At 43.1% G+C, this 22,912-nt stretch overlaps 1 protein-coding gene across 1 annotated transcript in view; it reads left to right on the forward strand.

Moving 5' to 3' along the window:
• The window catches only part of LOC137433197 (uncharacterized), a 726,873-nt gene that overhangs the window by 640,351 nt on the left and 63,610 nt on the right, over window positions 1-22,912 (forward strand). Inside the window, exons 56-59 of the mRNA XM_078784000.1 lie at window positions 1,047-1,100; window positions 1,226-1,261; window positions 1,781-1,834; window positions 19,992-20,244. Of these exons, the coding sequence (XP_078640126.1) occupies window positions 1,047-1,100; window positions 1,226-1,261; window positions 1,781-1,834; window positions 19,992-20,244 (397 nt within the window). The remainder of the gene's footprint in view (window positions 1-1,046; window positions 1,101-1,225; window positions 1,262-1,780; window positions 1,835-19,991; window positions 20,245-22,912) is intronic.

A 22,912-nucleotide genomic window follows, 5' to 3' on the forward strand; every position in this document is an offset into this window, starting at 1 on the left:
GCAAGCCCAACACTGCACATCACCCAACAACATCATCCCGACTGTCAAGGATGGTGATGGTAGCATCATGTTATGGGGCTTCTTTTCATCAACAGGGACTGGTAAGCTTGTCAGGATAGAAGGGACATGGACGGTGCAAAGTACAGGAGAATCCATGATGAAAACCCGCTTGAGTCAGACATGAATCTGAAAGTGTGTCGGAGATTCATATTTCAGCAGGACAATGATCTGAAGCACAAAGCTAAAGCCACACTGGAGTTGCTGAATAATAATAATAATAATAATAATAAAATGTTATTGAGTGGCCCAGTCGAAGTCTTCACTTTAACCCAATGGACCATTTAGGGCGAGAATTGAAGATTTCAGTCCATCGACGATCTCCATCAAACTTGGGAGAACTAGAGCAATTTTCATGAAGAATGGACAAAGATTTCACCATCTGATTGTGCAAAGGTGGTAGAGACCTTCCCCAAAAGACTCGTAGCAGTCATTGCTGCAAAAGGTGGTTCCACCTAGTACTGACCTAAGGGGCTGAATACTTTTGTAACCAGTGAATTTTGATTTGTACATGTTTTTTTGCAGGTATTCTTGACATGTAACATCCTTCAGCTAGAACAGTATTTAGTTTGATCTCTTCTGTTATGAATTTAAAAAAGTTCATTTGGAAAATTATTTCTACGTAATTCGTAATTCATCTAAATGTGGCATTATTTGGAGGGGGTGAATACTTTTGCAGGCCACTGTACATGAGACAGGATCTGAGCTGTACATTGTGGGGATACAAAGGTGTATATAGATTAGCAAACAGCACAATAATGGAGTGATAGTAGGCAGCCAAGGATGTAAACAAACATGTCCTGACAAAATGAAAACAAAAGAAAATTTGAGGAATAATTGCTGTCACGGAAAAATTTGAAATGTCACTTTCCCAAGGACATCATTAACTCATTCCTTTTTCAAAGCAGCAATAAGTGAATGTTTACAGGTGATTTGCATGGAATGTCTGAAGTTGAACATTGACCTATTCCTTCATTCATTCTGCTCAGGGTGTTGCTGGTCCGAGTGGTCCCCATGGTCCATCCGGGTCCCCTGGCCTTCCGGTATGTTTTGCTTTTAATTATCAATGCAACGACGATGATGATGAATATAATTCTTTTTTAATATTTCGAATAATTGCTTTTAACAAGACATAAGTTTAATCATCGATAATCAACTGTTTTTGCAGGGACAACCTGGTCCAAAAGGCAACAAAGGATCTTCGGTAAATGAATAATGCATGATGTTATCATCATTTTTAGAATATCAACAACAACCAGATTATGTAAGACAGAACAGTAGACCTCAGTCTTTCAGTAAAATGCACAGCTTTATTATTTTCATCCAATTAGCGGAATGTACGAGGCACTTCTACAAGGGGACATGTTGGAGTTGACCGCAAAGTGTGAATTGCCTCCAACGATAGTGCGGATTGGCTCCATAGTCCAGGCCAAGCAGATTATATTTCCTCCCTAAATGTCCTCAGTGATCCAACTGGGTAATTATTCTTCATGAGCTCACTTTCCATAAGCTTAGAGTCCAAATCGTTAAACTGCTGCCTTCAGCTGGCTTTGAACCCACACCTCTGGCGTACCAGTCCAATAAACTTACCTCGAATGGGCTCGAGCTTCACACCCGAGGAAGATCAAATCACGATTGTGCGGATTGTGCATAAGCTTATCGCTTTCTAATGTTTTCTGTACGGATGAATATTTATCATTTCAATTGGTTTTGCACGTTTCAGGGTCCATGGGGTACCAAAGGTGAAGCTGGACCTCCAGGTGCTCCTGGATTGGCTGTAAGTAATCGCTTCACATGTATAATCATGACAAAATGAGCCGTTGCACACGGTGTTTATTAATTATGGGCAAAAATGCATGTAGTGGACAGAAATGGTCATGCAGTTTTGCATCGACAAGCTCCTTGGCTTTGTGCGAGTTGTATTTGTGCAAGGACGATGTTATAGAGTATAGAGTAATGGCAAAAAGTAGGGGATAAGGAGCATAGGAAATGGTTGCCTTCTTCCTTGATATCGTCAGAAAGGCCACATCATTTTGAAATCTGTTCAGGAAGTTTCATGGAATATTCATTCAGTGGTTAACTCGATTGCATTGCAGATATTGCATTGCATTATTGCATTGCATTGCATATTGCATTGCATTGCATTGCAGATTGCAGAAATACCATAAACAAATCGTCATTGTTGCTGTGGATGACGTCAGCTTTTCCTGAATATTGACTGCTGATGCACGGTGATCTGTCAACTTGTGCCAGACATGATCAATTCCTCCAAAGTCCAAAGCCAGTGCCATTACACAGGGGTTTGGAAGTGTTTTCATCTCTGGAAGAGATTTGCTCACTCCAAAGCTGTCGTAGTTGACTTTGATAAGTGCGATGTTATCGAGCAGACATTAACAACAACTGCGATCCTGGCAATACTTTTCCAGTACTTTGAATATGGTCAGGAGTTGTAACCTGGGAATCGGTTCCATGGAGGAGGAAGGGTTGAAGGTAGCATTGATGGGAATGACAATTACAAAATTCCTGATCTCCCTGAGGTTGACGATGGTCGTTCTCATGCCACAGATGTTAACATAACTGGGCCTGCCAAGTTTCGCGGTGATAATGAGGGTAATGGAGCTTTTTACTGCTTGTTATATTTTCTGTGACATCACAAATCATTCATGTAAACAGAGTAATTTTATGGTTTGAAATGCAATGTCATTCATGTAATGGCAAGCACTAAAAGTTAATCTATTTTGCTAATTGGATAAATAATATTAGTTCATGATTACAGTACACATAAACTTGCACCATTGATTTCACCTCCAGTAATTTGAATATAAATGGAGAATATGCATTTGCAATGACAATTTTTATTGAGAAATTGCAAAGAACTTAGCTAAACAATCCACACCAAGTAGACTGTAACATATTTTCACTAATGAACTGAAATGACACAATACAAGCTTTTCCCTTGAAATTTAGCAGAAACATCTTGTTTTGTACTTTCTGATATAGTCAGAAAGGTCACATGACATCAAGATCATTGGAATCTCCGACGATGAAACTGCATCTCTGTCTTTTTCCACCTCCTTTTTGCAGGTCTTGCTCCCTCTGCCCTTTCCGTGCTTTGACCCCCCACCCCCACCTGGAGGTTTCTGCAGGGCACATCTGGTCCACCAGCAACACCCTTCTCATGAAACTCTCAAAATCCAGGATCACTGCTCACCTCCAGTCATAGTTTTCCTTTCCCCCCCCCCCCCCCCCCCCCCCCACCTGTGGAATCAACTTCCACATTCTCTTCAATCTCATTCTCCCCTCCAAATATTCAAGACAGCTGTTCACCACCATCTCGTCATTCCCCATCCAAAACCATGGAATATCATATCATAGCATGTTTTCTGCGTCTTCCACTTTGGCAACTCACATCACTTCACCGACGGGGGACCTAGGCGTAACGCTAGTTTCCTTCTGGGTCGCCTTCAACCCCTCGATCACAGCCGTATTCTTTTTCACCTGTTCCTTCAACAAACTTGTATTTCTGTCCCTGCCTAACCTTCACCATTCTCACACCACTTCCCTTCCATCTCGTCTCCTGCACACAACGTATGTCCACTCTTCTTCTGACCAATACTTCCACCACTTCTCCTGATCTCCCTGTCATTGTCCCTACATTCCATGTCCCAAACCTCAGAAACCGATCTCCACATTCTTGGACTTTATGCAAAAATTTAAGCAGAATTAGAGCTAAGTATGGGACGTGAACTGGGGGTCAAATCCAAATGGGATTTGGTCAAATCCAAAACTCCTTCATTCCTCTTTTCTCCCGCCTCTGGAACAAACTCCCTCACTCTCTTCAATCCCACTCCTTCCTCCAGGTCTTTAAAACAGCTGTTCACCACCATCTCTTATCTTCCCCCATCCAAAACCTTGATCTTTTCTACCCCCGCTAGACTTTTCATTTATATTTTACCTAGTTATTTCACTTTTATAAATTTTGAATTCAGCTTTCTGCTATCGATGTATATCTGATCTCTCTTGACGACTACTTCTTTAACTGCCATAATTATTCCCATTCATGGCACAGTTGATGACTGTAAACATACAGGACAATGGATTATATTATGCACGGAATCTGAGGCGGTGGCAGAGCAGCGCGCTGATTCGCTCAGAGCGATCACGTGATGTTCCTTGCCGCCATTGGTGGTGCACAAATGTAGTGCTTTTCAGCGAGGAATATTATGCACGGAATCTGAGGCGGTGGCAGAGCAGCGCGCTGATTCGCTCAGAGCGATCACATGATGTTCCTTACCGCCGCCATTGGTGGTGCACAAATGTAGTGCTTGCTTGAGTGCTTAAGCCACTTGGCGAGCGCTCTACAACAAACTTGGTAACTGAACACACCCCTGACATGAAGGGTATACATGCCTGAAATTTTCATAGAGCACATTTTTCACATTGAAAATCACTGGCGGACTGACGGACGGACGATGTGCCATCCCATAACCTCCCCGGAACTATCTTCCAGGTGAGCCAACAAGAAAGATCTATATAGTTGTGCAAATATTTGTAACCTCTATAAATGCCCTCATCAAGGTGAGTGTACATATATACAGTCGTGCCCAAAAATATTGGCACCCTTGCACTTTTTTCAAATAACTCATAATTTTCTCTAAAATTAAGTTTAAATTGACAAAAGTATTTGGTCTCCACAATTCTTTATTTCACTGTTAATATTACAGAACCTTTTTTAAAATTCAGATCTTAATATATCCTTTGAAATCAGAAAATAAAAAGAAATGGCATTGACAAAATTATTGACACCCGAGACTTGATATTTGGTAGCACGGCCTTTGGACAAAATAACTGCAGTCAAGCGCTTCCGAAAGCCATGAATGAGCCTCCTACACCTCTCTACTGCCAGCCTGGCCCACTCTTCTTGTGCAAACTGCTCCAGTTCTCCCAGATTTGAAGGATGCCTTCTCCCAACTGCTGTTTTCAGATCTCCCCCCAGGTGTTCAATGGGATTTACATCTGGACTCATTGCTGGCCACTTCAGAACAGTCCAGAGTTTTGGCTTGAACCATTCCTTGGTGCTTATTGAAGTTTGTTTGGGGTCATTGTCCTGCTGCAAGACCCATGACCTTCAAAGGAGACCCGCTTTCTGACACTGGGTTGATCATTGCACTCCAAAATGCCTTTGTAATCTCCTGATTTCATGATGCCATGCACACATTCAAGGCATGCAATGCCAGAGACAGCACAGCAACCCAAAAACATCACTGAATCTCCTCCAAGTTTGACTGTAGGGAAGGTGTTCTTTTCTTTGAAGGCTTCATTTTGTTTTCTGTAAACATAGAGATGATGTGCTTCACCAAAAAGCTCTAATTTGGTCTCCTGTCCACAGGACATTCTCTCAGAGGGATTTTGGTTTGTTCAGGTGTGTTTTGACAAACTCCAGTCAGGCTTTCTTATGTCTCTCTCAGCAGTGAGGTCCTCCTGGGTCTCCTACCATAGAACCCCCTTTCATTGAGTTGGCGACGGATGGTGCGATTTGAAACCGTCGTATCTTGTGTCTGAAGATCAGTTTGAATCTGTTTGGCAGTTGATCGAGGTGCTGTCTCCACCATTCAAACAATCCTTCGCTGCAATCGATTATGCTTTCTCTTGCGGTCACGTCTAGGGAGTTTAGCTACAGTGCCATTGGCCTTAAACTTCCTGATAATATTGCGTACGGTGGACACAGGAAAATCAAGGTCTCTGGAGATGGACTTGCAGCCTTGAGATTGTCCATGCTTGGCTAAAATCTTGTTTCTGGCCTCCTCAGACAATTCTCTTTTTTTTCTTACTTTTCTCCATGCTCATTGTAGAACACAGTGACACAAAACAGCAGAATGGCTCCTTTTCTCCATTCAAACTGGTTGAAATGGTGATTTTTATATTGCAGGCACCTGCAACCCACCACAGGTGAGTTCAATTCCAAAGTAAAGGAGAATCACCTGCTTGAAATCTAATTATTTCTAACATCTTCTAAAAGGTGCCAATAATATTGTTCGGGCCATTTTAGGATTTCTTTTTGGAATAAGCTAAGATTTAGTAATTTTTTTCACCTTTTCTGTTTTGTTCCACTGCAAACCAAAGAAATACAAATGTGGATACCGAAAGATTTTTTAATTTCAACAATTTTCTGTAAGAAATGGTGCATTCTCTGAAAAAAGTGCAAGGGTGCCAATAATTTTGGCCACGACTGTATATACAAAAATATATACCCCTCAGATCTTTGACGACCCTTTAAATCCCCCAAGACACCAAGACCCCTGAAGACCCTAAAGACCCAAAAGACCCTGAAGACTCCAAGGACCCAAAACACCCCAAAGACCCAAAATACCCTTGAAGGCCCAGATGCTCAAAAAGACCCCGAAGACCTAAAATACCCAAAACACCCCGAAGAGCCAAAACACCCCAAAGACTCAAAACACCCCAAAGACCCAAAACACCCTGAAGACCCCAAAGACCCTTTAGACCAAAAATACCCTTAAATACCCCGAATAACCAAAATACCCCAAATACTCTAAAAGGCCGAGAGGAAACAAAAGAGACCCTTAAGACCCAAAAGTCCCTGAAGACCCCAAAGACCCAAAATACCCTTAAAGGCCCAGAGGATCCAAAAGACCCTGAAGACCCAAATGGCCCTGAAGGCACCGAAATGATCAAAGATGCCTATTCCTCTGAAACGACGTGTGGTGAGGTGCCGAGTCACGCTAGTTATAAAAAAAACCAAAAAAAAAACCACCTTTAGAGGCCATTTTCCCCCGCAAAGCGGGGGTTGGCCTTTTTCGGGAACCGTGGTTGTTGTTGTTTTTCGGTCCCCTATTTGAAGCAATGTTTTACGGCCGGATGCCCTTCCTGACGCCAACCCTTTTTGCCGCCTTTAACGACAAACAGGGAATTACCAGTGAACTGGTACTCAATTAGCCGACCTCGGAAGGATGACAGGCTGAGTCAACCCCCCTGGCGTTAATTCAGCGATCGACCGGGATTCGAACCCAGGATCCTAGGTATCCTAAGCCGGCACCCTAGCCGCTAGCCCAACACCAGGGCTAGCCCAACACCAACACGCTAGTTATAATGATGTAATAATGTGGGCGGAGGCAAATCGGTCGATGTCGTGACGTTGAAGAGTGTCGTTCTGGTTTAGACATTATATATAAAAGGATGAAAGAAAAGCAATTATGCTCCACCATAGTAAAAATTAAGATAATGCATGATTGTTGAGTTTATAGCATGAAATATAGTATTAACTAGTTGAGCCTGCGGAACTTCTGTGCAACAGAAAGTAAAGATTAGAAGTGGGGGAGCACTTTGTCAAAATAATACATAGTTCCATGAAATAAATATAATCGTACCTCTGTGGTTAAGGTGTGTGGGAATCCTCTTTTTATGACAATAGTATCATGAAATGTTGTTCGTTTTTGAAGTAAACATTGCTGTGAAATTGTACTTCTCGCAAATCGCCTTCATCTCCAGGTTACCTGCAAATATGCCATGTCGAAACATGTATGCCTGATATTGGCCTCTTGTAACAACACACTTTGGTATTCCATTTGGGCCACATGGATCAACCATCCCTGAAAAAAAACCCCAACAACCGGCCCCAAAATATGCCTTGCATCATGAATAGTTTTCTGTCTGAGGTTGACACGAGTGTTCTCATCACCCTCTACCAACAAAGTGAGACTTGAAAAGAAATGGTTCCCATCACCAAATATCTCCTTGAAGAAAAATCTCTGATTGTTAGGAGCAGTAAATATCACTATTTTACAACAAACGGAACTTCCACAGAATATATTACCTTCACAACAACAACAACTGCACCTCCAATAACACAATCACTCTTGAAAAAAGAAATATTACCTCAACATATTTCCTTCACAACAACAACAACAATAATAACACAATCGCTTGGTAGAAAAAAAACAAAAACCTAGGCAGTGTATAAGCAACAGAGCTGCTTGAGGCCTGAAGGCCAAAAGCCTGAGGCCCATATGTGCTATGGCCTTCTCAAGGCCCATGATGGCTATCATTTGCAACCTTTCCGTATATATTTGATGATACTTGCTTTACACTAAAGGGAAAACTGAAATGGAAGTCACAACATTTGTGAATATTTTGTGAAATTTGTGAAATATTTGTGAAAATACGGTATAACACTTCCACAGATGGGTTGGCCCGACCCGAGCAGAAACATGGTGGCCGAGGCCAGATGTCTAGCCAATGGGTGTAAGGCAGTCCTTAAATAGTTCGCTCAATGATTTACTCATTCACACGTGCATACACACATGCATACACACATACATACACGCAAACATGCACGCATACATGCATACATCCAGTACATAAATTGTCCAAACACAGTTCGTCTATTTAGATATGGATACTTATGAAGAGTTCCATTGATATATAGGGCGTTGTAGTTGGTGAAGTTGACTCTTTTAAACTTCTATCACATCCCTGCATGAATTTACTCAAATTTTAGACTCTGTTGCTGTGCTTGTATCTTAGATGTCCAAATTCATTACCTATGATGAAAATATTTTACTTTTATTGAAAAATGCACTTGATGCTTAAACCTTCACACACATGAACTCCATAAACTTTCTGAGAGATCAAGTCATCGACTTTATGTGGACCCTTACGAACATGTTGAAAATATGATAACCCCACTGGCCTCTGCAGGGAAAATAGCAAGATGTATGACATTACTTTTGTAATGTTTGAGTTTCTCAGCAGATAAGTTCTTTGACTGAGCTGACGAATTCTGAACAAATGTGAAATTATATAGAGAAAGGCCAATACTTAGCAAGCAGAGAACAAGAACATAATGTCCAAAATGAAACACTTCGTAAATCCCGTCGAGCACAGGAATTGAAATGGCTCGTCTGGTAGATGGATTAGGCAATCCACCTCAAGTTGAAACAAGAGTTCTTGTTTAAAATAAAAACTCTGATATTTAGTTTTATCCCTCTCCACACCCAATCATTATTTTACATGAGAAGCAAATGTAAAAAAAAACATCAGTGAGGACTGGCCACTGAGATATCCATGCACCGAGATATCCATTTATCACTCTGCACCCAAGGTATTTTCTTTTTATTGTATACAAGATCGAGGCTCATGTAAGAGCTAACATCAATCACAAAAAAAAAACGGGCACACAAAACGTACAATAAAGGGAGCGGGAGACAAGATGGGGAGAGAGAGGGAAGCACACAAGTACAACAACGGCAGAGAACAGGGACATCGGGAGATCTGTGGGAGGGAGAGGGCTTGGGGGGAGGAGGCATGGGAAGTGGGGGAAGGTGGGTGGGAGAGGTATAAAACACATGGACACTGCAAGGACTTCCAGGAAAGAAGTCGGTATTTCAAAAAAGTGGATCTGGGGTGAATTAACGGGGGTAGAAGAGTTCAAGGTTTTGGATGGGGGAAGATCAGAGATGGTGGTGAACAGCTGTTTTAAAGACCTGGAGGGAGGAGTGGGATTGAAGAGAGTGAGGGAGCTTGTTCCAGAGGTGGGAGTAAAGAGGAATGAAGGAGTGAAGGTGAGCAGAGAGTCTTGATTTTGGCAATTTCACCAGAAGAGGGTTGCTGCCAGGTCTTATGCGACCTGTAGGAATATTTGGGGGGACAGAGCACAGATGGAGCAGGGGGAGCTCGTCTGGATAGGAATCGGTAGAAGACAGGAAGACCACCTACCTGCCTGCGGTGAGTGAGTGAAAGGCCCTCACAATCGGCTTCATCACTGGAGATTCCAATGATTCTGAAAGCTTTGGTTTCAACAACGTGAAGCTGAGCCAGGTGTGAGGCAGGAGCACCAGCCCAGACGTGAGAGCAGTATTCAATTGAGCTGCGATGAAAGCCTTGTATATAGTAAGGAGCTCAGGTGTGCCAAGGAAGGACTTCGCACGATGGAGGATGCCCAGTCGGCGACTGGCTTTGGAGGCCAGCTTGGAAATGTTGTTTTCCCAGGTAAGATCATGGCAGATAGTGAGACCCAAAAACTTGAGTGACAGAACTTCTTGGAGAGTATTGTTGAGAAGGTATATGTGAGGGTTGTCCAGTCAGTCTTTTCAGAGAGACATAGGAAGAGTGTGAGATATGACAGGATTGAAAGACATGTTCCTCTTGTTTGACCAGTCTGTGATTTTTTCCAGGTCTGCAGGGAGTGAGGAGGCTGCAGACTGCCGATCTGACGGATGAGGTGTGGAGCGGCAGAGAGTGGAGTCATCAGCAAAGAGATAGAGAGGATTTTCCAGAGAGTCGGAGAGATCATTGATGAAGACCAGAAAAGTTATTTTGAAGAAAAGTTATTTTACATCAGACCAGAAAAAGCACAGGGCCCAGAACTGGACAGGGTCCTTGGGGAACTCCAGCCTGAACAGGAAGGGGGAGATGAGAGAAATCCATTCAGGGCCACACTTTGACTACGACCAGAGAGGAAGTCAGCAAGCCATGTGTGGAGATTTCCATGGATACCATCGGAGGAGAGTTTGGAGAGCAGAGTGGGGTGCCAGTCCGTATCGAAGGCATGTGATATGTCAAAGGAGACAGCTCTGATTTCCTGTTTGGCATTGAGGACCTCCATCCATTGTTGAGACAGCAGAAGCAGCATGTCCAGAGTAGAATGACCTGGTCTGATTCCAAATTGATGATCAGAGATCAAGCCATTGAAGAAGAGGACGGATTTGATATCCGAAGCAATGATGGATTCCATGACTTTGCTGATAATTCGGAGCAGGCTGATTGGTCTGTAGTTACAAGGATCTGTTTTTGCACCGTTTTTGTATAAAGCGGTAATGTTGGCTGATTTCCAAACTGATGGCAGATGACCTTGAGCAAAATAGAGGGTGAAGAGAACAGAGAGAGAGTGTTGATGAGTGGCAGAGCAGGATTTTTTGACCTGTGGGCTGATGCCGTCTGGTCCAGTTGCAGAATCAGAGTTGAGGTTTGACAGAAACTTCTCCACCTTGCCAAGAGAGAAGGACACAAAGTCCCAGAGCAGCTGGGTTTGACTGGGTAAGGTGGGTACAGAGAGAGGTGGGTTTGGGACACAATATTTTGAGGCAAACACAGAGTTGAAGCATTCGGGTTTGTCACGTGCGGTGTCAACTGTGTAGCCATTTCAAGTAAGGGTGGGGTTGGAGGGGAAACAAACACAAGAAACAGATTTCACCAGACGCCACCAGGATTTTGAGGAAGGAGACAGGTTTCAGAGTTCAGTCTTGAGAGTAGGGAGATATTGTTTCCTGGCTCTCCTGGTGGTAGACACACACTTGTTCCGAGCTTGGTGGAAAGAACTGAGGTTGCCTTCAGTTGGATTAGCCCTCCAAGAGGAAAACGCAAGTTGTTTCAGGGCAACTGCCTCACCACAAGATTGAATGTACCATGGACGGGAGGAAGGGTATGACAACTGAAGACGAGATGGGATAAATCTGTGCATGAGAGAGAGAGCAGCTTACTTTGGAAGAATTCCCAGGAAGAGTTGACTACAGAGGCAGTAGAGATGGGAAACCAGTCCAGATGATTGATGGCGGCTTGAAGACCATGCCAGTCGGCCTGAGTGAAATGCCAGACTCGTCGATGCTTAGGAGGCTCTCTGAGAATGGCCAGAGAGATATCCACTTTAACAAGCAAATTGTCAGAAGAACCAATTGGAGCAGAATAAGCGCAGCAGATATTTGCAGGGAAGTTTGTCAAAACCAAGTCTGGAAGATAAGATGCTCCGTTGACTGAGATCCGGGTCGGCAAATTGATAGATTGTGGGCCCAAAGAGTCGGAGAAGTCCTTTGCTGAGATGTCATGGCTTGTGAGAGAGGTACCCACACCCAGCCAGCTGGCATGATGACAGTTGAAGTCGCCACATATGAGGAATAGAGAGTTGGGATGAGTTGATAGAAGTTGGTCCATGTTGTCAGAGAGCGAATTGTAAATGGAGTCATCACTGTTTGGAGCACGGTACAAAACACATATGAACAAAAGGTGGGAGTGGAGTTGAGAGGAAGCCGTAGCCAGAGGTATTCCTGGGGGTAGGGTGGAGAGAGGGCAGTGCAAGGAGAGTGAGGAAGAGAGTTTTAGATAAAGATGGCAACCCCACCACCAGGACGAGGCTCAGGCCTATCATGCAGGAGGAGGGAGTAACCAGGAAGAGATATTAAGGAATCAGAGACATCTTGAAGGAGGAAAGTTTCTGTTAAGCAGATTACGTCTGGTTTGTCAGAAGCAACCTGTATGGAGAGATCAATCAGGTTTGAGCGAAGGCCCCGTATGTTTGAGGTCCATGCTGTTAAGGAAGAGGGAGGGGAAGCATCAGGTGCAGGACAGGGGAAGGGAGGGGTAGGGTAAGATGAAGGGTGAGAGGGGGAGGTAGGGAAAGCTGTTGATAGTGTGTCAGAGATTGCAGAAGAGTTAGGAGAAAGGGAAGGATGAGGAGGGCAAAAGGTTTGATGGTGATGGGATGAGGCACATTGAGGGGTTGTTTGAGGGGGGGGGGGGCAGAGCAAAGTAGAAGGTTGGAGGAGGTGGAGGTATGAGATAGAAGGGAGACAAAGTGAGGAGGAGACATCTTTGAGGAGATGGGGGGAGAATTGGAGAATGATGGTAGGGGGGGAGGGAGATGTTAAGGGGAGGGATTGGGGGGGGGGAGTTTTGAAGGGGAGGGAAGAGGGAGGAGATTTTGAGGGGATGGGTGAGGGGGGAGAATTGAAAGGGAGGAGTGAGGGGAGAGTTTAGAAAGTGGATGATTGATGAAAAACGAACATTTATTACAAATTGGGTTTATTTTGATTTCCAAGTCAGAGATCCGTTTAAAAACGATAGAGGAGGGGTGGAATGAAAGTGAGTTTCGAGAATGTATGGAGGAGGAACTGTACTAGATTGAATTTTTTTTTTCAAGTGGAATGAATTGAAGAGGACATTGAAAAAAGCCTTATAAATAGGAAGAAAAACAGCGTGTTGTAATAAACCACTGAATAAAACACAAATAAACTGTAATAGATTGAATTTATTTTTTTTGAAGTGGAATGAATTGAAGAGGATATTGAAAAAAGCCTTTTAAATAGAAGAAAAACAGCGTGTTGTAATAAACCACTGAATAAAACACTGCAGGGGAAAGTTTAGACATATTTAAATAATATTTAAACAAAACCGTGAAAAACAATCTTGGAAAAGTCCCTAAGTGAGGACGTGGATTTGAGAAAGAAGGAGAAAGGGTTGAATGAGTATGGAGGAAACTAGAGTTGGAAAGGCTGGAGAAATAGGAGATAAAGGGGGCGGGGCACAAAGCGAGACAAGGGGGTGGGGCACAAAGCGAGACGAGGGGCGAGAGAACAACCACGTGTCAGCTCGGAGGGAAAGACTTAATATCGTAATTTTTTTTTTTTTTGTGTATTGAAAACTTTAGACAAAGGGAGAAAAGAAAATCAAAGAAACAAGCAAATACAGCGAAGGAAAGAACATATTCACAATGTCCCGACGGGGGAGGGAGCCTAGATAGAGCAGGCCGCGCACGAGGTGCGAACAAAAAACGTCTACTTACACACAAGTTTGCAATAATTACAAAACCAAAACTAACTATAAATACACAATAACACATACGCAATAAAATAACCAGTGGAAATTTGACAAGGAGACGAATGGGAAAATACTCAATCTTCGATGTCGTGGAGAAATTGAAGCAAGCCTCCTTGCTCGAGGGACCGGAAGCGTAAGTCCACTTCTATTTATCTACTTCCTCTCTATTTAGCTATTTTATTAAAATAATTGGTGCACTTCCCCAATACCCTTTGCATTCACATTTTCATAATCCTGGAATAGTCTCAATTTTTATTTATGTATTTATTTCAAATAATTTCTTGAGTAATTGATAAAACTTTTCAGGAAGTTGACTCGATAGAAAATCTGTAAATTAACCTACCCAACGAACATGGCATTGTAAATGAATGAGTGTGCTATCCTTTATATTGTTGGAGAGAACATGGTGTTATGATTCATTTATGTAGAGAGATAGTTTAGAGTATAATCTTTTGTTGCTTTCATGATGTCCATCTGTTCAGTCACGTGCAGAACTTGCTCTGGTTGCATCGATGGTTCTGTCAGCGATGTGTGTGGCTGTCCCACCACAATTAGGAAAGGAATTCCAAAGATAGCTAGGAAAGCTGCACTTAATGGCCTACCCTTGTTGAAAGACACTGTAAGATCTTAAATGTCCAAAAGAAAAAGTCAGCACAGAGCCGACTTAACATGTCATCAGAAAGGACTTCACACTCTGATTAAATGACTGGCTTCAAAAACACGAGGCTGATAGTGTGTCGTGAGATCCTGTTCCGTCAGGAATTGAACCCAGACTGCGGCCATCCCAAGGTGAGTACACCACCTCTGTCTGAGCTATCATCTCAGTCCAAGAATAATAAACTAATACAAATCAGTGTTGCATGATGGAGAAAATGTGCTATTCATGGGAATATTTTAACCTTTTGTTGTGTAAGCTGGTGAAAACAATTTGCGTTTACTATTCCAGGAGCCTTTCACAGCAGCCACATTATTTTATCAATTCCATTGATTGACTGTCCAGATAAGTTTTCTCATTAATAGTTTTCTCATTTTAATCTAAATGGCACTGTTTCTCATTTGCTACATTTGATTGTTCTTGATAAAATCGCTCTACAAGTTCATTACACAGTGAACTGCTTTTTACAGCAGCAATAATTTGCATCGGTGCAAGAATGTGTCATGAAAGGCGAATAAACATTAAGGCCAAGTTTTATTGTGATAAATTCCAACACGAGCTTGATGTGGCCCTGACAGGTTCATAATGAGTGCTATCGTAGTGTTGCTGCTTGTTCACTTTACAGTAGTTTGTGGGGATGGGAAATGTGGAACACTGTTAGATTGGATTTTCTAAAAAAATGTTTTAGTTGTTTCTGATCTCCAAGTTTTGGACATATTTCTGCAAAGCCTGCAGTGTTTACAGGTCGACACACTTTGCTATGGAAGATCAACAAAGAAGGCAGATTTAATAGGCTATTCAGAAACCATAATAACTTGGCTAATTGCATTAAAAGCTCAAAGTGCTATCAATAAAAGAAGAATAAATGCATTCGGACACACAACCCATTATTTATACATAACATGAGGCTCCTTGAGGAGCGAGATAACAAGGGAAAGGGTCACAGACTGACATCAAGGTGGTGGGACAAAACATAAATGTACAGGTCTAGAAAGGATAGAACAAATTTATGGGTGGGCATAGGTGTTGAAATGAGATGCTGGTTGGTTACCTTTAGGAAATGCAGAAGAAGAAGTAGATTGCAATATGGTCAAATGTAGTTTGACCGACAATGCAGCTGAAGTGCGATGGGAAACGAATAATAAAAATGGCCAAGATAAAGGATGCTATAACAACGGCTTTAAGAAAATGTCATGACCGCATCGATCGAACAAGTGCAGGTTCTGAAGAGTTGAAACAGAAAGCACCATCACCTTCTCTCGAGATGTACTGTCACCTTCTCAAACAACGGTCAGAGCAAACGGGCATATCTACACAAACCTTGATATCCTAGTGTTACGTGGTCCCCTCGGTGAATACCTGGTCTCGGTGACCCCCGGACCGTGAGAGGAACTCCGCCAGCAAGCTGTATTATATATGCGCTTTCGCCACGCAATCTATATGAATTTCACCCAGGAGACAACTGATGTTCAAGGATATATTTCCAATGGTAATGATACCATACAATTTCAATGACACAACCACGGAGATTTTCCCCGAGCAATCAACAATACACAACCATCAACAATATTTCAATGACACAACCACGGAGATTCCCCGAGCAATCAACAATACACTACCATCAACAATTCCCCAGCCACAATCAATTCCCTATGAGTAAGATGGCCATCTTATATATGTGTGTCCCGGTGAGTACTCACACCCCCTTTCGGTCTCTGCTCCTCACAATGTCTCTGGGCCCCTCCTGACCAAGATCCTGGTCGGCGTCTCCGCACTCGGGCGGTTGAACGAACCCCGGGTGGACGTTTCTCCACCGGGCAGGTATCGTACCAGGCACCGTGGCTGCAGCCCCTCGTGGCCACGCGGAGCGGGTACGGTAGAGCAAGCCAAACCCCACGCCGCTTGCAAGGCGCGTTAGGCCCCAACGTGCGACCCGCACGCGTCTGTTTAGACGGTGCCGCGAACGATACCAGACGCGGGTCGATGCACGGCCCCACGTCACTTGACGTCTCCACCGGGCAGGTACACGTCCCGGTGATTCCTCTCGCCAGACAGGCTTCGGAACGCCGCTTTTCCACGCAGCGCAAGGTCGATCCCGCCTTTTTGGTCGGAGCGGGGCGAAGAAGAATAATACTCGTCCTTTTTTCCTCGTGTCTTTTTCTCTTCCGTTTCCGGGCACTTCCGTTTCCGGCCACTCCCTCAGAAGGGCTCCTGACCCTCCAACCACAACAACTACACAACAACTTAATATACTACACACGGATAAGCAAAGACCTGAATGGTAATTCACATACATTCACATAAATATGTAACACTAGTCATAGAAAGGTCATGGAAGCACAAACCAAAGGCAGCTCTAGGATATGGCACGTACAGTTTGACCATCCCCATCTCGCATGAAGCTAGAAAACATTTTAAAGCAATGTGACCAACCACATAGAAATTTAAAAAAGGAAAGGATAGCATTTCTAATTGATGTGTCAATACCAGTGACTTTGGCCTAAATATCGCATAGATTAGAAAAATGATCAGCTACCTGGATCTCATTAAGTGAAGAGAACCTGAAATGTACCAAAGCTATACTGGTGATAGTTAGGGTAACTGGAATGATAAAACAGAACCTCAATAAAAATTTGAAAGTATTACCAAACATGCAGGAACAAAAGAACTGCTCAATCAGAGGCTTTTCGTGGTTTATTGGCAATCCTCAAAAGAGCCATTGGAACAAAAATATGAGAACAGAATGTGCTCTATTGCAAAAAAGCCAAAATATCATAATTTGTTTCTTGAAACATGATCCTCATAAAAAAAACAAGAAGACGTCATGCAGAGCATGATACTTGCAAAATCCACCCCTACCCAAAATAAAAAGTTGCCATGGACACATCAAATTATCCATTTCATTAAGATTATAATTGATGATCGTAATCAATGTGTGGGTCAATCGGATCAAAATTGGCGATTTTTTTCAGATGAAAATTGATATTAGAAGTTTTCCTTGAGTTAACCTTTGGCCTTTTGACCTCAAAAGTAATTTGTTTCTCAATTCAGTGATCCACTATGCAATTGCTGTTTAATTTTCAAGTTAATAGGATGAAAAGTGACGATTTTTTTAGATGAAATTTATGATTTTAGAAGTTTGACCTTTGCCCATTTGACCTTAAATACTTTGTTTCCCAATTCAATGAGGCACTGTGCAATTGCTGTTTTATTTTTTTTCAAGTCGATCAATGAAAATTGATTTTAGAAGTTTAACCTTGAGTTGACCCTGAAGCCTCCAAAGCCTCCAAAGACCCCGAAGACCCCAAAGACCCTTTAGACCCAAAATACCCTTAAATACCCCGAATAACCAAAACACCCCAAAGACTCTTAAAGACCTAGACGAAACAAAAGACCCTTAAGACCCAAAAGCCCCTGAAGACACCGAAGACCCCAAAAGACCCCAAAGACCCAAAATACCCTTAAAGGCTGAGAGGATCCAAAAGATCCTGAAGACCCAAATGGCCCTGAAAGCACCGAAATGGTCAAAGATGCCTATCCCTCTGAAACGACGTGTGGTGAGGGTCTTCGGGGTGTTTTGGGTCTTCAGGGTGTTTTGGGTCTTCGGGGTGTTTTGGGTCTTTGGGTGTTTAACTCAGCTGGTTGCTGGGAGTGTTTTGGAGGGGCAGGTGGAGGAAAGAGATTTTGGGGAAAATCGATTTACATCACAGGCTACCAACCTATCTGTGGTAGGAGAGGAGTAGGTCCTCGATTGTAGAACCATCTCAACTCAGGCCTGTAATACCAAAGGCTTTTGATATGATTGTGATGAGGAGTGCAAGATGACATAGTACCTTGGCCTACAGTGGATATAGGCACACAAGATTGCACGACATACGACATACGACATGTGCCTTATGTCTAATGCATTTCTGTTAAGGATCTGGAAAAGACTTTGCATGAAGGTAGATTCAAAGTACATAAACAGAGTACGTACATGGAAATACTGTATACTCTTTATGTGAGGTTATATATAGCTTGTATCAAGAGAATCAACGTTTCCACCAACTTTCGTCCAAATTCATCCGCAACTTTTTAAGATACCCTTCTATGTATCGGTGTTGGCCCTATCTCTCAATGGTGAAGAATCACTTTCAAAATTTGAACATCCCGACCCAGATCTTCACCAAAATCTAGTCGTTTCGTCCTCGTCACGTACCCGATCTCTCCACCAAATTTCATTCAAATCCATCAGCAACTATTTGAGATATCCTGTTCACTGAGAGACTGGGGTGAAACCATAACCTCCGCCCACCTTCGGTGGCAGAGGTAATGAATAGACAATGTGTCAGTGACCTGAAATTACACAGCATATAAATATAAAATATTTAAGTTGAAAATGTGCCTGTTACATGAAAAAATTATTTAAAATATGAAAAGGCATGGATTGCATTTACACGCCTACAGCTGTGATATGACATCTATCTATAATTCCAGTAATCTCTGTGTGTTTGTTTGTCTGTGACCGCTGTTTCTCGACAACCACGGGTCCGATATACTTTAAACTTGCCAGGTATATTGCTGGGGACCTGAGGATGTGCCTTTTCAAGGTTTCATATTAATCGGACAAGTAGTTACCGAGCTATGTCCAAAAAACGATTCAACCAATCAGAGAGCAGTGAGCTATCACGTGTGCCGAACGTGCCGAACAGACTCTGCCTCGGACGGCACATTTGAGAGCGTATTCATTTATTTCACGTTGGCAAACTATGTTGGCGTTAAACTATGTTTTAAAACTAATCTATCTTCTATTCTATCTATCTATAATTCCAGTAATCTCTGTGTGTGTGTGTGTGTGTGTGTGTGTGTGTGTGTGTGTGTGTGTGTGTGTGTGTGTTTGTCTGTGACCGCTGTTTCTCGACAACTACCGGTCCGATATACTTGAAACTTGCCAGGTATATTGCTGGGGACCCGAGGATGTGCCTTTTCAAGGTTTCATATTAATCGGACAAGTAGTTACCGAGCTATGGCGATTTCTTTACCAAACTCCGCAAGCCGTTCGCTTTGGACCAAACCATTTCATGTAAATAGAGGGGGGGGTTCTGTGGTCGTTGCGAATGGACCAAACCATTTCATGTAAATAGAGGGGGGGGGGGTTCTGTGGTCGTTACTGCCACGTGGTTTCAAAGTTTTTTTTTGTTGTTGTTGTTTGCACGCATGCTTTTTTGCACGCACGTACGGGCACCCACGTACGGGCACGTCCTAGTATTTGAAATGAAAGTATTATAAACCGGAGAAAAGTAGGAGGTTTCAGAAATAGGAGCCCCCATCCGTACCCTGTTTAGAATCCCGTGCGGGCACGGGCACGTGGCACGTAGTGTACTGTAGTAGCACGGGCTGTGTACGTACTGTACGTACTGTAGCACGGGCACGTAGTGTACTGAATAAATGGACCTTATCCAATTAAGTGAAAATATCGGCAGCTGCTAGTTTTTTTTTACGTTAAGGAAGACATGTCATTGGCTGAAGGAGGAAGATCAGGTCCAGGACACTTTCTTGAGGGATCATAACTTCTGGAGACAATGGAAGAAAGCATAAAAGTGATGGAGTACTTTGAGACTTGCATCTCAAGTTTAAATTTCAAATAATTTTCTTGCTATTCATTAAATTACATGTGTGCGTGTGCTTGTAGGGTCCTCCTGGAGATATGATCCAACATCTGCCAGTGATCATGCCCAGAAGAGATGAAGGAACTTTTTCTGCAGCCCAGGCCGACTCTGCCACAAACAGCAATCCAGAAACAGTCGAGGGCATGGAGGAAATATTTGCCTCGCTATCCTCACTCAAGCAGGAGATTGAAATGATCAAATATCCTGTGGGAACAAGAAGCAGCCCGGGCCGCACCTGCAAAGACCTGCATCTCGCTCATCCAGAACTCCCTGACGGTCTGGCTTCTCTCTCTTTCATATTTTAATATGATGTCACACCTTACCTTTAACCTTTGTCTGTTTGGCCTCTTGTCTTACCTCTTATTCACGATATATTTCACTCTTTGTAATTTGAAAACCATCACCTTGGACTTCTCTATCCATAACTTCAGCCAAGGATGAGTTTATATTAAATACTGCGACAGCAGAATTTTTGTTTCATTGATAAAAGTGAGCAGTGCTGAATTTAGTGTGCAGACACAACTGCAGTATTTCTTCAAACATATTGCAGTTATTTATATAGAACGATTAATTGATTTTTGAATTGAACTTTTCAGACATCATTTGATTAGAACCCATTGTTTAAAGTTTGGCCAGTTTATATCTTTTTTTTTTAAGTTACACTGCATATTACAGTCCAGTTAGAGCTAGATATTCAGTGAGAGTGGAAAGGAATCCTGGTGAACAATAAACTCCTCCATCACAATTATTTGCATATAAGGCACAATCTCCATTAGATTAAATGCAAATTCTCAACAAAAGGAAGCAAGAGAATAAACACTTCAGACTATGCTGTACGTATGGCAATGCCGTCGAGACGTCTAGAACAGCATTTGTATATCCGTATATATATCCCCACAAACGTCCACCAATCAGAGCTGAGGATCTGGTCACATGACAGGTGGACAGTGTTTAGTAACCATTTACAGTTTCATATTTTACTGAAAGGAAATATAATAACCTTCTGTGGAACGTTTTGGGGACCCAGCAGGTGTTGTAAGGCAGGTAGGAGGTTTCAGAAATTCCTTAATACAATTATGATTTTGAAATGCGATCGACATGGACCTTGCTGCCGAATCTGGAAGTGAACTGCTGATGATGGTTCGCTGGTTTGATAATATCTCAATACAATTGTGATGTAACATTATATTTTGATATATTAATACTGTCGCGTTCCTGGCGATTAAAATCTTTCCAAGGAACGGATAGCCGAACAAGCTGTTACTCCAAGGTGTTCATCAAATGTGGCGGAGTTAATACACGTTGGGGGGGGGGGGGGGGTGGGGATGAGGATGAGGATGCTGAAGAGCACTTACCTGAATGGATCCCACCGGCTGTTCTCAAACCTGCGTAAAATAACTCACACGAAAACGGATTTAAAATGTACAAAAAAAAACAGGTTTTATTAAAATAAATGCCGGAAACAATGAAACGCATGATAAACTAAATTCTTAAATGGGACGTCCCCACAAACAGACTTGAAAACAGATGAACGGGAAAGATAAATGAAAATAATTGTGTGTGTGGGTGCACTTAACTAGACTCGACCGTTGCGTCTCGGCTGAACTCTTCCAGGCCCCGGACGCCCAGTCTCGACGCGGCTCTGGTGTTGGCGGGAACTCCGCTCACTCGTTGGCGGGAACCGCCCGTTCCGGCGTAGCAGGCCTCACCGTGCGTCCCGAATTGCTGGCGTGCAGCTTGCTCATCCAGCCGCACCGGTAAAACCGCAACTCTCCGTCCCCGCTCTCTCTGCCTTTTGCCTCTGCACGTCCACCAGCCCGCTGCCGGAACACGGCTGCTCGCGATGAATCCTCCCCGGACACTATCGCTTTTGGAACGAGAGGCGCAAGAGGGAATGCTTGCCCTAAATGCACAGACGCCAGACGAACAGGCTAACGAGGAAAAGATGCCAGCACACAATCGTTATTGCCAGACCCAAAAGCGAGAAGGGGGGGAAGGAGAGGAGCACTTACGACCGATCGCTATGGCATCCAAAAACGAGAAGAAAGATGTCCGCCTACCCAACTATTTTTACACCCCGCTCTCTGACGTCATCCGTCGTGCTTCGCCAATCAGCGAGTTGCTTCTTCCTCATCCTTTCCTTCACCAATCAGTGAGTCCCTTCTTACTCGTCCTTCCCTGTCAATCAAGAGCCCTGGTCAATCATGGCTCCTCGGGGCGTGTCTTCACGGATCTTTCGTCCTATGTGTCCTTTCCAGTCGGAGTAATCAGCCCAAGTGCGTCATCTGGGTTTCTGGTTAGTTTTATTATTAATTAGTGCCATTAAATGCGCGATTCTAACTGGTGTCTAATGTGGTGCCATAAGAGACAAAGGGATAATCACAGAGGGAACGAAGTACAAGGGAGAATTTACCCTTATTCCCTAAGCGAGTTAACATGCCCCGCCCCCTCGCGATGGGAACAAATATACAAGCTTAATCCGCACACATGGTCTACACAAGTACTTATTACATCAATGTTTCTACACGACATTCGGAGCACCTACCTATACAAATCTACCCGGACTAAAGTATCTCTACCCCCACAAATGTAACAATGCTATAGTGTTAATTTGTGATTGGAATGATGGATGATGCTGTTTGGAATGAAAATATAGTGAACCTGCTGTCTATGCCTGACATTCGACTGAAGGTTGCAGTAATGTGGAGTTTATTGGTTCATTGTTTGCCATTCGCCATTTTTTTTACCCAAGTCATTCACGACCCGGCTGTCCATGTCTGAAGTCAAAAAAAAAATACTTACATTATTTGCTAACTGGTATCCCCACCCAGGTCGTACTATTCTCTTCAACGAAAGTATCAAACAAGCCCGGCTACGCCGATGTTAGACTATCGGTCTTGTTTATGTTCAGTTCCCCATTTAAGGTAAGCATAAGTATTGGAAC

Source organism: Myxine glutinosa, chromosome 8 (genome assembly GCF_964187855.1).
Source record: "Myxine glutinosa chromosome 8, kmMyxGlut1.1, whole genome shotgun sequence".
In the NCBI taxonomy this organism is placed as follows: domain Eukaryota; kingdom Metazoa; phylum Chordata; class Myxini; order Myxiniformes; family Myxinidae; genus Myxine; species Myxine glutinosa.